Consider the following 21,567-nt stretch of genomic DNA (forward strand, 5'->3'; position numbering starts at 1 on the left):
TAAGTATGAAAAATGAGATAGACATAAAAATAAAGATATACATATTCATCTCATTCATGCGCATTTAATTATTTTCATCTTAAATTACTAAAACACTTTTAATTTATTACATCATCTAAAAAATTTATATGAATTTTCTTTAATCTGCAAGTAATTTGGCAATTTAGTTATAAGACATACAATGGATATTTTCGCACTTTTATAATTATTTAATTTTATACCTAATAAATATAAAGATAAAAAATAAACTTATACTTGGGACATAAAGATTCCCAATCAACCCAACTCTAGTCACTAGCTACTTCCAGAATGAATATAAAAGATATGTAAAATGCAAAAGTGAGGGTAACTATACTAAAAAAATAAATGATGGTCTGATAATTGTTCTTGTGTTCATAAAGTGGTACCCCTCCTGTTTCTAGAAATGTTATTCTAGTTAGATAAAGACGATAGTCTTTTTGTTAATGGACTCTCAACAAACAAGAAACTTCAATTACGTGAGAAATCCATGATAGCATATATGCGTATCACTGTTTCTTTAGGAATTCATACTGTTCTGTCATAGACTCATACACTGTATGCGTACGTGTGCGATAATTATTCATTCAAAGCAAATCTAGTATCAAATCAAAATCTTAATTTTTTTTATTGACATAATAGATTAAAAGTGAATGGAAAAAATCAGTCAAATTATTATTATCCTATTGGTCAAACTCCAGGTCCACGTTGACACCAAACGATTTAAAGTAAAAATATAATCAGAACAGAACTCCTTTTCTGATCAACTAAATTTGTGCGAAAATTCTGATTGACAATGCCAAATCAGAAACATACAGCAAATTAGTGAAGGTACACAGTTTTGGGAAGAAACCAGCTAAGTCAACATTTGGTTGATTCCAGACAATAAGAATGGTTTTGGATAAGAGCAACATGAAAAAGTTCACAGGTACCATTTCTATGGGACCACTTAGTAGTACTTTGTGAAGTTATTGTGGTTTGAGTTTGAGAATGTGTGGTTATAAATAGGTTTGAATGAGGGTAATAGATTGAAGGTGAAGAGAGATAGTGTTGCTCTCAAGTGTCTTGCATGAATGTAGAGAGAGTAGATATGAGCCGGGATGGCTTGCCGGCATAAATCTCTATGTGAGTATTGTCGGGAGCTATCTCGACTCATGCTTTCTTTCTTTACATTTTTATGTCAGACCTTGTAAAGAGTTTTTCAAACTCAACATTTTTTTTTCTCTTTGTTCTGGTTGGAGATCCAACAGCAATTAAGAATAACATCAACATGGTAACATAGTACGAGAGTCGTTTAGAACATGTTCTAATCACTAATAAGTGATGCAGAAACTAAATTTTTCATTTTGCCTGTTTTTGTGATGGTTATTTGGCAGTGGATTTTACAGGTTTATGAAAGTGAAGGTGAATCATTATTTGAGGATAGTTAAGCAGAAGAAGTAGGTACTGTTCTCATTTTGACCGAAAATGGCGCCTCCATGCATGCATTGGATCGTTCAAATCTTATTTTACATGACTAGTCAAAACCCATGAATTACTTAACATGTTAAATTTTGTATTTAGATATTTGTAAATGTGTTTGCATGCCTACAACAAAACATATGTATATATAATGTTTCATTTAATTTTTTTTTTTAAGTTTTCACTGACTACTGGAATTCATATATCTTGTAACCAGATGAAATACACTCTTTTTAGTTTAAGTTCTCCCTTTTGGTTCAAGTCTTTTTTTTTATTAATTTTTAAATATTTTTCATTTCAGGTACTGTTTAAGTTTCTTTTATAAATCCTGTAAATTCTTTAACTAATAATTACAAGTATATTTCAATAAACCTGTAATTTAAATTATTTTATTATTAGCTTCAAACAAATTAGATAAGGGAAAATATTATTTAACAGTAAAATAGAGCATTATATAAGCTACAAATCAATTCAGTATTAGGTATTGTTGTAAAAGATTTAGTTACTATCTATTTAATTGTGCAATGAAACAAATTATTTATTTACTAGTTTTAAATTTTGTTAATGTGTGAAAAAACTTTAATAAACAACTAAAATGAGATTGTTGTGGGAGTACTAATCTGCTAAATCTCAATGGTGAAAATTGATGATTAAGTAGCAACCACTAACATATTGAATGTTTCTGATATTTGAGTTGTACACTCGTCTCTGTTTCAAAAACAATACATCATATTTTTAATTTTAATTTTTAAAATAATAGCCTTCTTAATAAAAATATTTTTTTCCTAATAATATTTTTATATATAATTAAGAGCAATCAAGTATTGTTTATATATATATATATATATATATATATATATATATATATATATATATATATATATATATATATATATATATATATATATATATGACTGGTATGACATTGATTCGAAATTTTTAGTTAATATAAAAGTACTATTAATACCAATTTAAGAATAAACGTTTTCAATCATCTTAATAAAAACTCTTTTATTATTTCCAATATTCTGTTGATTACTCAATATTATATAGAAAAATATTAGAAATATTAATTCAAGGTTAACTATAAACAGAAAAGATTACTTTTGCAAAAAATATAGCTAAATATTTTTAAAATATTATTAAGTTCATTTAATTTGTAATTTTCTATAAAACAATGTATTTTTCAAACTATCTTTAATCGTATTTACTACAATCACATTTAAATTAAATTATAGGTCTTTTAAAAATAATAACACTAAATAACGTCAAATCAGTTAAGATATATAGTCATGAATTTTTTTTTTACTTATTGAGTTGAAAGTCTCAATCTGCAAGCTTCTCCTTTTTGTTTATCCCATTAAAAAAATTAAAATCATCCATAGGGACCATTATTAAATTCTCAGTTTAACTTGTCAGTTCCTGCAAAATGAAATTCCGTTTATTTTCCGTATATTAAGCTTTTCTTTCCAAAATTAGCTCCATAAATTTTTTTAACTGAAATTAATCCAATGCCTGAACTTATATGACATATAATTTCGTGGTGCGAAATCTTTAAAAGAACTTGGAAAATAAATTTAACTTTTGGAAAGTTGAACAGATTAATTTTAAGCAAAGAACAAGTTGTTTTGCTTAAGTGTTATGATCAAAGAATACTTTTTTAAATAATGCTATTTTTTAATTTGTTACACAGCCTTTTAAAATAATAAAATTAAAAGTAACAAAAAACCATATTATAATTATTTTTACGAGAAAATAATACTCTAATCGGAAACTATTATGGAATCAATTAGTTATAGAAAAAAAATAGTAATATAAACAAATATGAATTATCTTGAACTTTTTCAAAATGCCAAAATTTATAATACTAAATCATTTGTGGCTTGTTTAAAATCTTAAACAACCTTAAAACTATAAAATTGAACTGTTTCCACTTTATCATTAATTCCTTTAACTCCATATACAAAATACGAGAAGTATATGAAGAAAAAAGAGAGCAAGACATAAAGTTCAAATTTATCTGTGATGAACATTTTTCTGTGATGAACATGGATTTTTCGAAAGTTCCAGAAGAAGTGTGACGCAATAACTTATTCTCAGCCATCATCTATGTTAAAAACGTCAATGGTCACACAATATGGCAAAAGCCGTCCATTTTCGGAATCATGAAAACTTTGACTTTAGTTCTATTTTGATAAATTTAAGTGTTTTTGATTAAAATTTTATTAAATATTTTTGTTATATTGAATGCTCAAAATATCTTATAAGCTTTTATTTAAAAAAAAGTGAGTTGAAAAGTTCTAAGATAATGAACAAGAAAACGCTATTCCCTATATAAAATCAGCTACGCAAATCATATAATGTAATTCCAGAAAAACTGTTTCGTTCAGTCGGCGTAGTTACGAGACACGAGAATTCTAAATGCTTGTTTTTTTCGTAGAGCAACATCTCAATACTTGTTAAATGTGACTTTAAAAGTTATATAAATTACTATTGTAAACAACCATTAAAGGTCGATAACATGTACTTTGGTACTAATTGTGATCGTCTGTTTTTGTTTAATATCAGTGCAAGGTTAATTCAAAATTAGAATTACACTTCCTCAAGGTAAATTTCCAATTCAAAACTTATAAGACTCAATACTAACGTCACTTACATCTGGAAAAAAACACGAGGACAAAGAGACTACAAAATTTCATCAAAGAGATACGCACAAAAATGGACAAATGAATTTGTGAATGAAGAGTAAGGTGTTTTCAACTAAAAAGCTGGCATGTTTTACAGAGATGAACAACCATAATGAGTTGATATGATTCCTCCAAAATCTATCATGTAAAATATAACCGAAATGGAAGGAAAAAAAATAAGCCATCCATCCCAAAGGAAGGAACACTGAATCGTTAGCCTCCTGTTCTGTTCATGTTAAGCCACCCGAACTCCATGGCCAGTTCACCTTGCACTCAATATATGCGGCTGCTAGGCGATCAGACCTCAATAATGCTGCAATTTACAACTCTCATGTCATATGAGAAACCAAGATGGGGGCCGAAAGTAACAACTTTTCGACCAAAGAATAGATCAAATAGCTGCCTCATGCTGCTGAATAATTGGAAAATAGATGCAACAAATTATCCAGTGTTTCAGGAGTGAATTTCCTAGCAAATAAGTAACATGGCTTCTGAATCCCGTTCCATAAGCAAGGCCAGCTTTGCACTTCTCTCTGTGGAAACACAAGATAACTCATCAAGCTGGTTAATTCATCCTCTCTATAAAACAGATCAGTAAAGCTATAATGTATCATACCTTCTCATCACTGGTTACGTGTACGCTTACATCGATGGACTGCAGAAATAAAAATTATTGTTAATATCCATGGACTAAACTTGAAAACAAAATAAACAAAGACCATGCTAAGTTGAAAGAAGTTAACTGTTGCAGCACACTCGCTAAACAAAAATACTATGAAGAAAGGGAAACCCCCACACCTCTATATCAGTTTTACTTTCCCTTAAAAGTCTTATGGTGTGTTTTACTATAACTTAAAAAGATAGGGAGAGCATTGTCAATACCCAGAGAGAGCACTCTGACGCATCTCACTACTTTTAAGGAATTTTATTTCAAATTTGCTTATGCATGACCATTTGAATTCAGTTTTCATTCAAGTTTAGATTTGCATTCCATAACATGGATTGTGTCAATTAGAATGCAATCAGTAGCTCACAGAAAAGAATGAGTATGTATTGTAAAATTTAGAGTTTTAGCCGAACTATACCGTGATATTCTTCAAAAGTTCGTAAGTTACATCCTGAGCCCTATAAGACTTCGGGTGCCATTTTCTCTCAGACCAGTCAACATGAGTTAATGACCAGTTTGCAATTCCACCAGGATCAACCATCTAAAACCAGAGATATGAGATACTTAGCTTAAGAATGAAAAATGTTAAAATAATATTACAATTCAAACTCTCACCTGGAAGAAGGTCGGCAAGTAATGCTCATCAGCAATGCAATTCCGCCCCTCCAAACCGGGCTGGAAAAATAGCAAATTTCACATCAATACTAAATTGGTAGTATATAATACTTAAATCTGTTTATTTCTCCTCCCCTCCCTCCCTTTATGAAGCAAACAAGACTATTCTCCCTCCCATCCTATTCGCTATCCTCCCCTTTCATTAAAAGCCTTCCCCTCTCCTCCTTTAGACCTAATGCTGTAGTAACCAAGTGACCCACAACACCGGTGCACAATATGACTCCATACATATCATGTGCGTATCATCTCTATGTTCCCCAAGGTGTTTTTTTTCTAGCTTACACAGCAGTACATTTATGGAGTTTAAAATTCTAAATTACTAGAACATATATGGTCCAATCACCTTAATCACTAAACAACACTGGCATACAAGATAAAACCAACAATATCAAGGGTGCTAACACCTTTTGACATTCTAGATTGTCATTCTCTTTCAGATTTTTTGCGACACACCATACAGGGGCATACACAGCAGTAGCCATGCAATCTTACAATGGACATATGCTTCTTCTTTTTTCTCAATGCAAAAAAGGAGGATTGTACAAAGTAAATGCTTTCTGTAACGTCTTACATACTTCGGAGAAAAGTTATTAAAAGAATAAAACACAAGTAACAAAATGCAACATCCATGTATTGCTTAAAAATATGGTTAAGGACAAGTAAAACACAAAATCAGAAACTTGGCATCTTGAACCTCAAGAAATACTAAATTTGCTTGGCATGATGGGTACAAATTTTAAGAAGAATTAAATAATAAGGTTAAATACAACTAACAATTCGAATAAATTAAACTATTATACAAAAACAATTTAAATATTAAGCACAACATATGAAAACAACTTTACCTGACAGTAAGACCGGAATTTTGAATAGTACAGGCTATCAGCCATGACTATAATTGCATGCTGCCGTTTCATTGCAAACCACTGCAAGGGAAGATAAATAATAAGGCAGAGACATAAATGGGTTATACATACATGTGTGTGTGTGTGTGGGTAGGTATGCATTTCACAGAAGATAAAGTATTATTCTTGCTATTGACGACACCACCAAGTTTCTGTGACAAAACTCAATTCTGTAGTGTGTTCAGTATAGCCTATTGATAGAAATCACACAAGGGTATGAAACAATGGAAACTTCCAATTATCCAGTTGGTATCTTGGGAAAAGTGCAATTGTTAAATAAAGTAGACAAAATACTTTGTTCCAATTAAAAATTCATTGTATGTAGATAAGCAATGTTTCTATTTTAAATGTTGAATTCCAAGCTCCATCGAGACTTGAGCAAGAATATACCTGTGCACCCTTTCTAAAGTCCTTCACCTCAACTTCAGGAAGCATGCGATCTGAATACCTGCCATTGCCGTGAGGACCAGGATCCTTGAAGCTAATAAGAGAAAGGAAAAGTTCACATTAGTAAAAATATGTCAAATAGACAGCAGAAAACAGAGAGAAGAATGGCTATTATCTCGATAAAAACCCAGAGGAGAAAGATTGTCATACCAGTCAACAAAGCTGATATTTGTATACATCAGATAGTTGTAAATATGATCAAAATGATACAGAGGCACACAACTGCAAAACCAATATATACAAATCAGAAATTGATAAAACCTATAAAACTGAGTAAAGTACATTTTTAATCCCTAAAAATATGATTTAAAGTGGTTTTGATCCCCTATTTTTTTCTTTTGTCAATTTTAGTCATTGTAAAGTTTAAATTGTTTTCGTACTTTTTGGGTCTCGCAATGGAAAATTGGAAGGCGGATAAAAAAGAAGGAAGTATTAAGTATCGAGGCACACAATCATTGGAAAAACATAAATTTCGAGAAAAAAAAAAAAAAAACTCTTCATATAAGAGTGAAGATTTATACAGAATCATAGGTATAATCGATTTTGTTATGCTGAAAACATAATGGATTATGCCTTTGTATATATCTTATAAGTTGAGATATAATCAATTATGTCGTTAATATTTACGTATTTATTTATGTATTACAATAAAATAAATATTTTTTTCAATTAAATCTAATATAAGTTTTTTACTCAAATTCAGCCGCTTTCTTTTAATTCAAACAATTTCATTTTCTACTCTTTTTCCTTTTCCTTTCTCTCTCTTTCCGCTCTCACCAGAGTCTAGATAAAGCTAGGAAAACATTGAAGTATCAACCATGTCACCTCCATACGGAACTATAATGACATGACATGATTAGACACGTATACCATATCACCGCTAAGTAGTGAAAGACAATTCTCAAGATTTAAAATTTAGGAGGACAAAAACCACCGGAAAAAAACTTACGGACAAAAAACATGTTAATGTCTAAAACTAATTATTCAGTAAGAACATAATTAAAAGAAAACTCATAACACATTAACAGTTTACCTATCAGACAGTAGAACAAATTGCTGGTTGTCAGGATCTTGAAGGGCATTCCCTAATAGCCGTCTCTCTGCATCAACCATAGAAATTTTACCCCAAATCACCTGCCACAACACTTCTGATTAAGAGAATTGCTCACCACAAAACCACAGACTATTGGAAAACAACAGGCAATTACACTTGCTGTCACTATCCCTATAATTAAATCATAAACACCCGAATTTAAAAAGCACATTCACCAGCCCTAAAAAAAACACATTCAGACTGATTCCAAGAAAATACCAATTAATTTTAACCAGATGCAACATTGTTTAAGTAGAATAAATTCAAAGCGTTCAGAGTCAAACTGGACTTGTCGACTTCTCAGCTTATTCCACGGAATAAAACAGATACTTTATCTCATTTTACAAGAATGAAAGTGTGCAACAGAACTTTGTCAATAACATTCTAGTTCCCTAAAATCAGAAGTGGTGAGTTCAATAGAAGATGTGAAAACATTAAGGCAAGTACATTTAACTTATGTTGCTTTAAGCATAAAAATAAAATGGAAAATTACACTAGTCTTCACTGGAATCTTGTTAAATGACACTAAAATTCCCCTAAATTTTACATAAAGACTCATCCTTCCTATGTTTATCATACCCCTTTCTTATTTAATAAAGTGACACAAACACTTCTTTATTACTCTCCCAGATCTTCTAAGGGTTGTTTTCAATGTTCAAGAACATTTTTTTCTCAATCACGGCCTTCCTTTCCACCTAATTTTTAATTATCGTAAACATTTATTGCAAAAGTGGAAATGAAAAACAACTCATCCATTTATCTTAGATTATAAATTAAAAACAGTAAACTAGAAAATTTTATAACTATTTAATTAGAAAGTAGAAATGTATTATTTTTTCTAGATCTGTGTATAAAAACTTTAAGTGACACTTAAAGAAATAAAGGTAATACAATCTAAAGGACTTGAGTGTTTGATAGAATCTAGTAGAGGTGTCATTGTCACTTAAGGACACTTCAGGAAAAGTAAGTACAATTTCCCCAAATAAAAGTCATTCTGTGACATAGCTGTGTCAAAAACTACAATATTAGCTTATTATTTTTAGCTTATGATTTCTTTAAGCATGTCTTATGATTAAAAGAACCATTTTTTCTTTAAATAAAAAGTTAAATACAAACAGTCAACGGAAATATGATTCACATAAGAGAATATATATTTACTTTTAACAGTTAATTAAGACAGTACAATTCATAAACGATAGTAAACGGAACAGTAAGAAGAAAATATGTACCTGGTCACTGCGTACATCCCGATTAACAAAATATCGACTCACATGAATTGGTTTTGTCTTGGATGCATGCACATAAACAGAGAATTTTCCTTCGTGACCCTGCGAAAAAGGAGTAGAGCATAATCCAGGTAAACACAAACCACAAGATAAACAGGATTCAAAAGAAAGCAAACCAACTACCAACCAAGGAAATTACAGAAACAAACTATGGATGCATGTGCACTACAATCCATTACGAGGAGTCTATTATCAATAAGTTATTAAAAGCATAAATACTGAATCAAAAATACAGGCCATTTTTTTAATTATTTAAATCATGCAACAGTCTCCTTAGCCCATCATCTAAAGGTGCTACAATAAGGAGATTTTCTTTTCTAATGATTCCAATACAGTTTTCTGACTGAAGGAATGAAATTCTAAAATTCTCCAGAGTCCTAACAATTTGATGTTTCTTCTAGCAGTCACTTCTAATAAAAGAATCATCAAAGACAATAAGGGAGTTCGAACCATAGAAAAATTCAGTGTCATCAACAAGCTAATTTTCTTATAGATAAAAGAAATGCAGGATATCTAAACACTACCAAACTGGCTATCTTCTTTGTCATAAAACATGTGTCACAAATACATTTCAAAGAGGAAAATTGACCGTCTTCCAATGTGAGAATTGAGAAACAACAGCTTGAACATATAAGATTAGACAGGTACAAATCTTACTTGGAAAAACTTGTCCCACAATCTTTCGAATGGCAGAGAGCCCGGTGACAAAAACATGAAGGCAACTTTTGATTTTCTTGAAACAATTGCCGGTGAGTTCAAAATATCCTTAATCACAACACGTGAAGCAATCTCTTCATCGGTGTATTCTCTTGCAGGCATCGGTGGAAGCCAATCAACAAAACCCTTGCACCCTCTGGAAGAAAAGACATAGCAGGCCGAATTGCTTTTTGGTGGGTAGATATAAGCGCAGATTAGAAAGACACACACAAACAACACCAAGATAATAATCCACATGGGCTTCTTCATGGGAGGACGGTGGCGAGACCCGGGCAGTATCTGCATATCACCCACGCTATCCAAACGCCAACCTTTTTCTGCCTTCATCTATGCAAATGCATCACAGTGTTCACCTCCGCCAAATCTCTTTATCATCCACGTGCTCCCTCACTCCAACCCACAGAAACCAAGGGCATATACCCCCCACAATTAACTCACAGATTGACGCAGAGAAATCTGAAAACAAAAACAAGTCAACCTTTTTATCCACTCAATTCTTCACCGAAATCCACACCTGACAAATGAATACAACCCTCATAATATATCTAAAAGAGAGATAAAGATACACAACAAAGCCTCGTCCACCTAACCTTTCTTCTGATTCTACTAAGTATTTCTCAACTCTAATAAACGAATGAAGATAAAGAAAAAAAAAAAAAAAATACTCGCAAGAAGCAAAAAGTCCAGCAATTAATCGCTCACGCTACCGAATATTCACAAAATCTTAACCGCAGGACAGGGGCAGGGACTAATGCATCGTTGTTTCGAAGTATACTAACAGCTAAGACAACCATGATATTCACAAAAACACAACTGCCGAAACAAACTTAACAATCTCAACAACAGGAACTTCAGTTTAAAATTGAAACAGCGGTCGAAAGCAACCACCCGAGGGGTCAAAATCAAAAAGACATTCAAACCCCTGTCCGGTAACAACAGAGTGTGTAACAAAAATAACTTGCAAGACACTAAACAATCTCACCTAATTTATTTACAAGAAAAAGAAGTGTTTATTCAGCGTTAAACCCCCAACAATTAAGCGAAGATATTAATTTGAAATAAAGAAAAGAGAGAGAAAGCAATGAGAGGAATACCCGAAAATGGTGGAGTTGAGGGAAGGAAAAAAGAAGGATATGGATTAAGGTAAACGAAATCTAATGATTGAGAGAGAAAGATCTAGGGCAAAGGAAAGAAGAATCAGAATAGTGTGGGCGAAAAATAGGATTGCAGAGCCCTCCCTCAATTAATTAATTTAATAAAAAAAATTGGACTGAATTCCCTCTGTGTAAGCACTTTCGGAACAAACACAAACACAACAGACTCTCCTTCCCCTTTGTCCGTTCGTCTCACCCATTGGTTGGCGCTGCCTTTTTCTTCCTTTTCATACTTTACTATTATATTTAAATCGCAATTCATGGGGTCTTTTAAAATAAAAAATACAATATATTTATTTTATAAATTTAAGTTTATAAAAATTTAATGGAGATATTTATTTTATAAAATTGGATAATAATGTTTTATTGTGAAATGTATTAAAATTATTTATTATTTATATATTTTTTAATAATACAACTATTTAAAGTAATAGAATCAATCAAAATAAAAAAATTAATTTAAATTTAATTTAATAATTCTTAAAATTTATTTACAACATATTTAAAAATTAAAATTTATAATTATTACTTTTTAAAATTATTATTTCATAAATTATTTTTATAAATAAATAATTAAAATTATAAAATATGAAATAATGATATTTTTTCACTAAACGTTGAACTCAATTTTTTTATAATTAAAATAATTAAATTATCAATTTTTTCTTTTACAAATTCAATTTTTTATTTGACTTTTTTTAAACTTAACAATATATAACTAAAATGAGATGAATTTATAATTTATAAGAGAAAACAAATTTTATTATAAGTTAATTATGTGTTCTTTAATTAAATTTAAAATTTATTTTTTAACTGTAAATATCGTTTTTAAGGGTATCAAAATAAAATTTCACTCTAGAGTCAACCCGTTAGTTTGTTAAAATAGAGAGGGTCAGGTTTGAAATTTTTAACCTATAAATCCGTCTCGACCCAACCCGTTTAACTCGTCTAATTGGAGAGTTGTCTCTGACTCACTCTTTCATTTTGTTTTTTAAAATTAAAATTAAAACAATTAAAAATATTAAATTTTTAATATTCTGATTTTTAGATGAAAATATATAATATTATTATAATTTAAATCATTAATCATTTCAAATTAAGTTTATAATAGAGTAATTTAACATGAAAATATAATTATTATTTTAGTTTATCCAATTAAAAAATATTAATTAATTAATCAAATTAAAAATTTAGAAAAATTTTATATGATTAATATCCTTTAAATATTTATTTAAAAGTATATATACAAATAAATTCTAAAAAGATAAATTTAAAAGTTAAAAAAGAAAGTAGTAGGTCAATGACTGAGATAATTTTTGACTATTTTTCTGTAACAAACCAGTCGGATCAAAATTTTTTTATAAATCAAGAGCGGGTCTAATTAAACAGTCAGATCCAACATTTTTTGATGAATTAAGAACGAGTTGAGTTAAAGCAGATCGACCTAAGTCCATTTTATCATCATCTCTTAATTTAGTATATTTTTTATTATTTTATTTCTTTAATATAATCATTTGTATGTTTGGAATATTTTTTCATAAATGTAAGACTTTTTACATTTTGTTTCAAAATATTTACTCAATTTTATTATATTAATTAAAATATCAATGTAATTAAATGAAAAAATTCTCCTATTATTTAAGTGTAAATTTTTCACATCTTTTAAGAAAAACTATAATGTATTAACTATATAATTTTATTTTTAATACATAAATATATACGTATATATATATATATATATATATATATATATATAATCACATATTAAATATGATATTCTCTAAATCTTAATTATGTAAAATAAAACTTTGAATAATTTGTAATGAACAATAACAAATATAAAATTATTTTTAGACACTGATTTTAAATAAATAATGCTTATTTAAGTATTTTGCAAGTAATTGAAGAACATTAATTAAAAAAATTATTTAAACTTTTTTACAAAATATTATTCAGTAAAATATTTATTCTAAAATAAAATTTAAATATTCTTATTTTATTTTATAAAAATAATTTTTACATTTGTATGTTGTAAGTGATATATTTTATTTGATAAATTGAATTCAAATTTTATTTTTTAATTTCATAAATTTTATTTATCCATTTTTAAAACATACTGGATATATTATTTAAGTTAGTTAGTAAAAATTAAAAACACTGTAATAGAAATAAAAAATATCAATATACTTTAAAGGTGACATTTTATCTCTTTAAATATCTCAAATTTTAGTTTTAGATTTAACTTTAATAATTTTATTCAGATTTAATTAGTAATTTAGTTTCTAATTTAAGTCTATAACTCACTTTTCATATTTTTTAATAAATTCACTTTTAATATTTAGTAAATACAATCAAATTGATAATTAGTAAGAATATCACGTGTCATTGATATGATAATTAGTAAGAATATCACGTGTCATTGATATAATTACAAAGATCGAATTACTAATTAAATATTTAATTTTTTTATTTATCACAACTGGAAAAAAGAAAGTATTGATTTGTAATAATAGAAATACATGAATGACACTGAATAACCTTTATCATTAAACTTTTGTTAGTATAAAACATTTAATAGAGTAGAGATACTGTTTTTCCAAGATTAAATAACTATAAATACTTGTCAAAACGTATGAAATATTTTGGTCGTATATCTATTATTTTTAAAATTACAATAATTGGGGTCACGCCAAATAGAAACGCGTTGGCTCGTTCCTCAGCGTTTGCTTGTCCCATTCCAATCAGCGACCACTTCTGTTGTGTAATGTCTTCCACTCTATTCAACAAAGTCAAATTTGTTATTCATTAACTTCTCATCACACGCTGCTTCATTTAATACAAATTAATATTACTAATACTAAATTGGGAAAAGTTTTTTTTTTTCATTTGTTGAAATAGAAATCATGATTTATGTGAATTGTTATACTTGACTTGAAAAAGCTATCATTTAAAATATTCCGCTCTATACTCAATTACTTAAACTTTAAAAAATAAGATTTCATGGTAAAAATATATTTTTTTAAATAAAATTAAATAAATATTTAAGTAAAATTAGTTGCATAAAGGTAAAAAAGACAAATGTACTGTTTTTTATATTTATTGAAAATAAAATGAAACTGTGGAAAAAACAATACTGCGGAAACATAAAAAAAATCTGAGATGGAAACTTGGTAAATAATTCCTTTTATATATACCTAACTTGATCAATGTGGGAAGCACTTAATTGGATATAATCAATAAAATTTTTGTAACTTGAGTTCCCATGTCATAAAAACTATTGGTAGAAAAATAACTAAAGAAAGAAACTCGTCTAAATTTTGTTAACAATAATGCAAACACGTTAATAATGTTCATTAAAGACTAATTAGTTTATTATATATATATATATATATATAATTTTGTTTTGTGAATGATTTAATTATTTAAATTGGAAAGAACAATTAGGGTATTTTTTATCGGACAAGTCTATTCTTGTTGGATGAATAATTTTGCATTTTTGGCTTGAATTACGAATAATTTGTTGGAGAAATTTTGTTTTATGGAATGTTGTTATGAGTATGAAAGTATATTAATGAGATGGAAAGATGAAAATTATTGAATTGTATGTTTGTATGAGGTTTGTGCTTTTAAAGGAGAAATGCAAATCCTTGATAGTTAATGTTATGCATTGATTAAGGATATGTGTTGGTCAGAAGTAGAGTCAAGACCCTTTACTAAAGAAGTTTTAAGTTAACTTACTCAATTAGGAGAAATTTTGTCATTTTATTAGACCAAGTAGAGTCAAGACCTTTACTACAATCCACTAAGTGGTTTCATGACATGTATAAGACTTTTTGTGCCAAAATCAATACATAAATCTTGATATTGAGTATAGATTTGTTATTTCATAAATATTTTCTTATATTGTTTTTATATATAAAAAATAACATTTGTATTGGTTACTAATTAAAAATAATTACATTATTATAGAAATTTAAAATACAATATATTTGAAATTATTATTAGTTTACCTTTTCTCTTATTGATATTTAAATATCTCTGTTTTGTAATAATTACTATAATGGCGTGAACAAAAGAAATTTTATATAGGAATGATAATAGATCAGATGAGGATTGTGTCATGTGAAAAAACATTATGAGCTTTTGGTCTATGTACATACCTTTTTATAGTTGTGAAGTTGTGTAATCCTTTTAACTTTGAGAGTAAAGTTATGCAGAAATTAACTCATTTTTTACCAACTTTGTTATGGACTGTGATTACACATTTTGGAAATAGTTTATGTATTCAGGTTTGGTTGATATTATGAACTCTAAAGAATAGAAATGATCTATTTTTTTAAGGTTGTTACAATTTAATTTGTATCGAGAATATTAAACGTAAAGAAAAGACGGTGGCTAAAATACAAAGGATGATGTGCGTTTCACCAAAATGAAAATAGGGAATGAAAATGGTTGAAAGTGTGAACGATAAAAAGAATACCAACACATTTACTGCCAAATTCCAACTTTATTATCACGTATTATCTTAGTGTTGCAACTTAGTAACCCTTACCACCATTTTATAAAGAATAAACCATTTATTTCGTAAAATAATTTTAAATAAAAAATACACATAAAATATAAAATACATTAATAATTTACTTCATGTTTGGTCTATTTTTTATTAGAATTACATAAATAAATTTTTTACCATGTACAATTGATTATGTCATAAGGATAAACTAATATTTTTATTTTTATTTTCAGAAGGAAATGGAACATTTATATTACTAGTTTATGTATCTGCAGCTATGCAAACACTTCATGACATAAAACATTGAAAATAAAAGAATATTACTAGTTTTAACATGTAAATATTATCTAAGCACTTAATCCAGAATATAAAAAATATTTTCTGCATTAAGTGTTTTGAAAATTATTTTTAATTTAAAAAACTCTTAATTTAAAATATAAAAAATATTTTTAGATTAAATATTTTGAAAATTACTTTTAGATCTAAAAATATCTTCCTGAATTTTCAATCCGGAAAATATTTAAAAAAAAAAGAAAGAAAGAAAAGGTGGGTTTTTGTTATAATTTTAATAAGGTGTAGTTCGAAAATTACAGGTTTTATAAGGGTATAGGAAGAAAAAGGGAGGTGCATGAAGAAAGCCCCATAGAAACAAAACTCAGAAGGGACTAAAAGTTTGAGCTAATTTGCAGCCTCTTTAGCCCAATAAAACTGTTTGATGACTCCAATTTCTTCATGCGTTTCCGCTGAAATATTTGAGTCTGTAACAAAATTTGTATCACGTTTTTTCACCTCTGATCGAAGAAGTATTCCACATTGAAAAGTGGGAAAATAGTTTTTTTTTTCCCTAAAAAATTATGAGAATAAGAACAAGTAATACAATAGAATATCTAATTCGGAGTTCTCTTTAAATTTAGTATTCAAGTCTCATAAGAAATTTCCAAATATACTAATATACCATGGTGAAAATTTCAAAATTAATATATAAACAACATGTGTTTACATCAACAATTTGAGAATAAAAGTACTTGTTCAAGTGTAACATTGCAAAAAATAGTCAGGAAGGATAATATTTAATTACAATAGTTAAATTAAATTTTTTAATTTGTAAAAAAAATGAAATATGAGGGATATAAATGTTTAAAATAAAGTAAGATTATTGGAAATTAATCTAAAATACGAAAAATTAAAAATAAATTAAAATAATTTAATAAAACTCATTTTTACTTTTTGTTTTTCTTTTATTTATTTGTTTTTATTTTCGTTTCATTTTCAGTGAGAGTGGCAAAACAGGTTAGCCTCATCTGTTTTGGCCTGGTCCGTATGTGGCTTGTCAAAAACGGGTCGGACTGGGCTGGCTCGTCAAACCGAAACGGATCAATAATCACAACTCGTCCCGTATAAGACAGGCTAACAGGTCAGAACGGGCTGACCCGTCTACTTTTTTATTTTATAAAAGTTTTTTAATTTGTTTTCAATTTTTTTATATATAGATATAAATTATTATTAAAGTCATATTTAATCAAATAAAATATTTTTAAGCTTTTAATTGATTAGTTAATATTTTTAATTAGATAAGTTAAAATAATTATTAAATTTACATATTCAATTATTCAACTATAACTAATAATTCAAACTTAATTTGTAAGTGTTAATGATTTAAATTACAATACTATTATATATATTTATACATTTAAAATATATAATACAAAAAATTAATCTTTTTAATTACTTTTATTTTATTTTTTTTAAATGGATCAAGGGGCCAGGACAGGCTGGCCCGTTATGTTGACGGGCTGAACGGGACGGATCAGAACAGGTTGACAGGTTGAGATCTTCAACCCAACCCGTTTCTTTTAACACAGACTGACGGGTTAGCCCATTTGACCCAACCCGTTTTGCCACCCCTAATTTTCAAACCTTGTGCACCTTGAGGCATGATAAAGTTATTTGTTATTCACAGATTATTTTAGTCTTTTACTTCTTCCACCCCCACATTTTTCTCTTTCATCCTCTATTTTCTTTAAATCCCATTTTCTAATTTCTTATTTATCATTTAACCTCAGAAATTTTTATTATTGTGTTTCTCACCATTAGTGTCATATGTAGATGTGGTAATGGGATGAGGGCGAGTTTCGTTATCTTATATTCACTCTTAAAAAAAATTATCTTCATCCCTATATCAAAATTCAGGTATCAAATTTTTTTCACATCCTCATTTTTATCATATAACGGGTATATACTTGTACTCGTACATGTGTCCATTATGACTATTTCAATATCAATCAATTATTTTTTATAAAATAACAAAAATTTACGATAATGAAAACATAGTAATATAAAATATTCAATATTAAAAGGGGTGTATACATTTCAAATTAGAATACCAAATACAATTTCATAATAACCAACATATGTATTAAATTTGTAAATGTTAATGAAACCTGATGATAAAGTTTAAAAATATTCAAAAAAAAATTAAAAGAAAAACAAATTAAAAATAAAAATTATTTTAAATGTATGTGTAGTTCATTTTTTTTATAGACCAATAAAAGTTATAATACATCACTTGATCAAATTACACAAATAACACAAAATGAGAGATCAAACTAATAATAATAGTACTTTAACATATATCTTTTATCTTTTGAACTTCAATATATATTAGATAATGATAAAAAAAATTCATTGCAATTACATTAAATTGTTATATTATAGTAAATAAAATTTATTTACACAATTATAGTGATAAAATTATACCTATGGTAATAATAAGTTAGAAAAGAAAAATAATTATATACAAAATATTAAAATAGTATTCTACATGATAAAAATAAACAACAAATAAAATTATTAAAAAATTGATCAAATGTTTGTCTTAAAAATAATTTGAGAGACCATTAAATGAAATCACACAAAGAAAAATAAATGTATAATCAAAGATAAATATCGTAAAGATTTAAGAAAATTTTTCAAATATCAATCTAATCGATGACCGAGAGAAAACGAAAATTATTTTAGCAAGAATAAAGTTTTTTCAAATGAAAAAATAATAATAATAATTAAATAAAGAAGATAAAGTTCTTACCTTACTTAGTAAATGAAAAATTTATGTTATTGAACACTTAAATTGAAAGTGTTAAACATTACTCATGTAAAAAAAATATAATAAATAAAAATATTAAAAAATATTAAAAATATTCAAATGTAAAATATAAAGAATATTTATTTGATAAACATAATTACATTTTTAGATAAGGCAAAAATTATTTTGAAAATAAGAATAAATTTGATGAAAAGCCAAATAATTAAAATAAATAAGAAATCTAAAGTACGTGGTGTATATATACATTAAAAAAATATATATAAAACACGAGATTCAATTAAGGTAGACTCAAAATATAATCCACATCCTTTTTAAACATATATGAAGTTTATTTATGTATTGAATGAAAACAACATGTACCTTTTAGAGAGCCGCCAAAGGTCGGTACTGAAGAACGATAAATCACGTTAACGGAACGGAAGCGTAGTCTGAGGTTGACAAAGAAAACAACACAAAACGAAGATAAGAATTTTAAGGTTTGAGAATTGAGGAAGAAAAAGACAAGGAAGCAATGTAACTACTATTACTAATCAACCAAACCAAAAAAACGAGTTTGAATTTTGCATTCTTAATTATCATTACCGTCGAACTTTTTCTACTAACATTAAATAAATAAAAGTCAACTCAAACACACACTTGCCCACCTTGCCACACCGACGACAGACACATTCAAAACAAATAAAAACGTTTTGCCAAAGTCAAGTGAGTAACACTATTCATCTATCATATATATATATATATATATATATATATATATATATATATATATATATATATATATATATATATATATATATATATATATAACACTTTTTTTGTTTTTTAATTCGACTTATTATAACCTAACTTGTCATTGAGTTAGCCATTACAATAATCTTGTTCAACTTCAACACTAATATTTTATTAAATAATTAATTAAATCAAACCAATGTTTTGAACTCAAATTAACTATTAAATCCATTAGTTCAAAGTCTGGATTTTTTTCCCTACCATGCTTGTTCCAGTTCACTTGACACAGACTAATTTTGCTCGCAGCTTTGAGGTGTTTGTTGATCCGACATATTTATGTACACAATTTTTTTCACTACATAAATTGTACAGGTAAACGCAAAATGGTTAACGCTTGTGCTTTAAATGTAGTTCAAATAAAACTGAACTTATATTAACAAAAAAAGTAAAAATAATAGTTAAATCGATATAAATTAATATTGAAAAAATATAATATAATTACATACTTACTCCATCATTAAATATAAAATATTGAACACTGATTTACACGATGATTAATTTATTGGTATCTTTTTATTTGATTGTAATTGCAATATATGTTTGGATGAGCTCGTTTCGATTTTTCGTTCTAGGATAACATGTTTGGAACTTCGGTCTCAGTTGATTAATCCTAACCTTTAACATGTGGTGAACATCGACGTATCTTCTCATTAACATAGGGGACCTATGGCTCTCTCAATTTTTTTACATTTCATTTTTTATATATTTTAAAATTATATTTATATATTATTTATATTAACTTTTTAAAAAATTTTATTAAAAACTCATGTATAGTTAATTCTCTTTTTTTTTTCATTTTTCTTTTTTGTACTTCTACTTCTTTTTCATCTCTTCTTTCCTTTTTGAATTTCCATCTTCGATCTATTTTCCTTTTCAAAATAAAATTACACAACGGTGAAATTGATGAGTTAAAGAATATTTTGAATTGATCAATTTTTTCTTTTGAATAAATTTATTTTTATCTTTTTTTTAAGAGTTTTTCTCTTCCATGTGATAAATTTGTTTAGTATGTACTATTGGACAGTGATAAAATTATCTTTTCTTAAATAGGTAAGAGTTGCTAAATTAATATTAGAAAAATTATAATAAAAAGAAAGAATTGATTTTTTTAAGAGGAAAACTCGAGATAAAGATAAAAAAAGCATTTATGTCGATTAAAATTAAGAAACTTTATGAAAATCCAAGAATTAAAGACAATGAAAAACAATTATATAAAATTATAAAGTTAGATGTAATAAATTTGAAAAAAATCTAATTTGGCATCTAAATTTTCTGTCTAAATTTCGTGAGTAGTGTGAAAGTCTTTTATTCATGAGTTAGTTAAAGTCTTTTAATGTGATTAAACTTACTCTAACCTTGTTCCTAACTCATTTTAATAAAAGAATTTGGGGTTGAAATTTGTTGAGACCCCTTGTGAACGAATAAAATATAAGAGAGAGTTGAGACCGACTTATAAACTATATGAATCAAATTTTCATCTCTATAATTTTGTGTGATAAATTAGTTCAATACAAGTTTTGTGATTATAAAGTAAATAAAAGAAAAAGCGTATTATTGCATCGTATCCCATGTTTTTAGAGAAATGGTTTAGGTTGAAAGGGCGTTATTTAAAGTATGGGGGGACAAACTTTACTTGAAAATAATTTTATCAAAATTAGAAAAACATAGAGATCGATTAGAGTTTTGCAACTTGGGCAAGTGGAAGAGTCTCGCTATTATTGGACTTTGTCTCTTCATGAACTATTAATATTGGTTGCAATTGGTTGGTTTGACTTAATTGTTTCAACTCTTCAAGCTCTAATCAACCTTAAGCATCTTTAATACGGGATAAATCTAAGATACAAGCACTATAAGATACAAGTGCTATAAGATATTTCTGAGTATTAATATCTTTTAAGTTTAAAAAAAAAAAGAATTCAAGTATGAGTTTAGTATTTTTTTTGTATTACAAATGCTAAAAAAATAAAATAAAATTGATCTGCATGTGACTCTACATCGAATACGACCTAAAAATTAAAACGACACGCCAAATTAAGCAATTAAGTAGGCAAT

At 27.4% G+C, this 21,567-nt stretch overlaps 1 protein-coding gene across 4 annotated transcripts; it reads right to left on the reverse strand.

Moving 5' to 3' along the window:
* Positions 1-4,186: 4,186 nt before the first annotated feature.
* On the reverse strand, positions 4,187-11,322 carry LOC114179083 (glycosyltransferase BC10-like). Of its 4 annotated transcripts, none has more exons than XM_028065294.1 (11): positions 11,051-11,322; positions 9,897-10,412; positions 9,183-9,281; positions 7,894-7,994; positions 7,011-7,082; positions 6,804-6,894; positions 6,354-6,434; positions 5,449-5,508; positions 5,252-5,374; positions 4,783-4,821; positions 4,187-4,699 (listed from the first exon to the last, which is right to left on the reverse strand). In XM_028065294.1, exons 2-11 carry the CDS (start codon positions 10,281-10,283, stop codon positions 4,571-4,573), a joined length of 1,182 nt encoding a protein of 393 aa, XP_027921095.1. In that variant the 5' UTR covers positions 10,284-10,412; positions 11,051-11,322; the 3' UTR covers positions 4,187-4,570. The 4 variants fall into 4 exon arrangements, with proteins under 4 accessions (XP_027921095.1, XP_027921097.1, XP_027921098.1 ...); XM_028065296.1 differs by having other exon boundaries at positions 9,897-10,470; positions 11,051-11,316; XM_028065297.1 differs by lacking the exon at positions 11,051-11,322 and adding an exon at positions 10,939-10,958.
* Positions 11,323-21,567: the final 10,245 nt, after the last annotated feature.

The sequence above is a fragment of the Vigna unguiculata genome, chromosome 3 (assembly GCF_004118075.2).
Source record: "Vigna unguiculata cultivar IT97K-499-35 chromosome 3, ASM411807v1, whole genome shotgun sequence".
Classification (NCBI taxonomy): domain Eukaryota; kingdom Viridiplantae; phylum Streptophyta; class Magnoliopsida; order Fabales; family Fabaceae; genus Vigna; species Vigna unguiculata.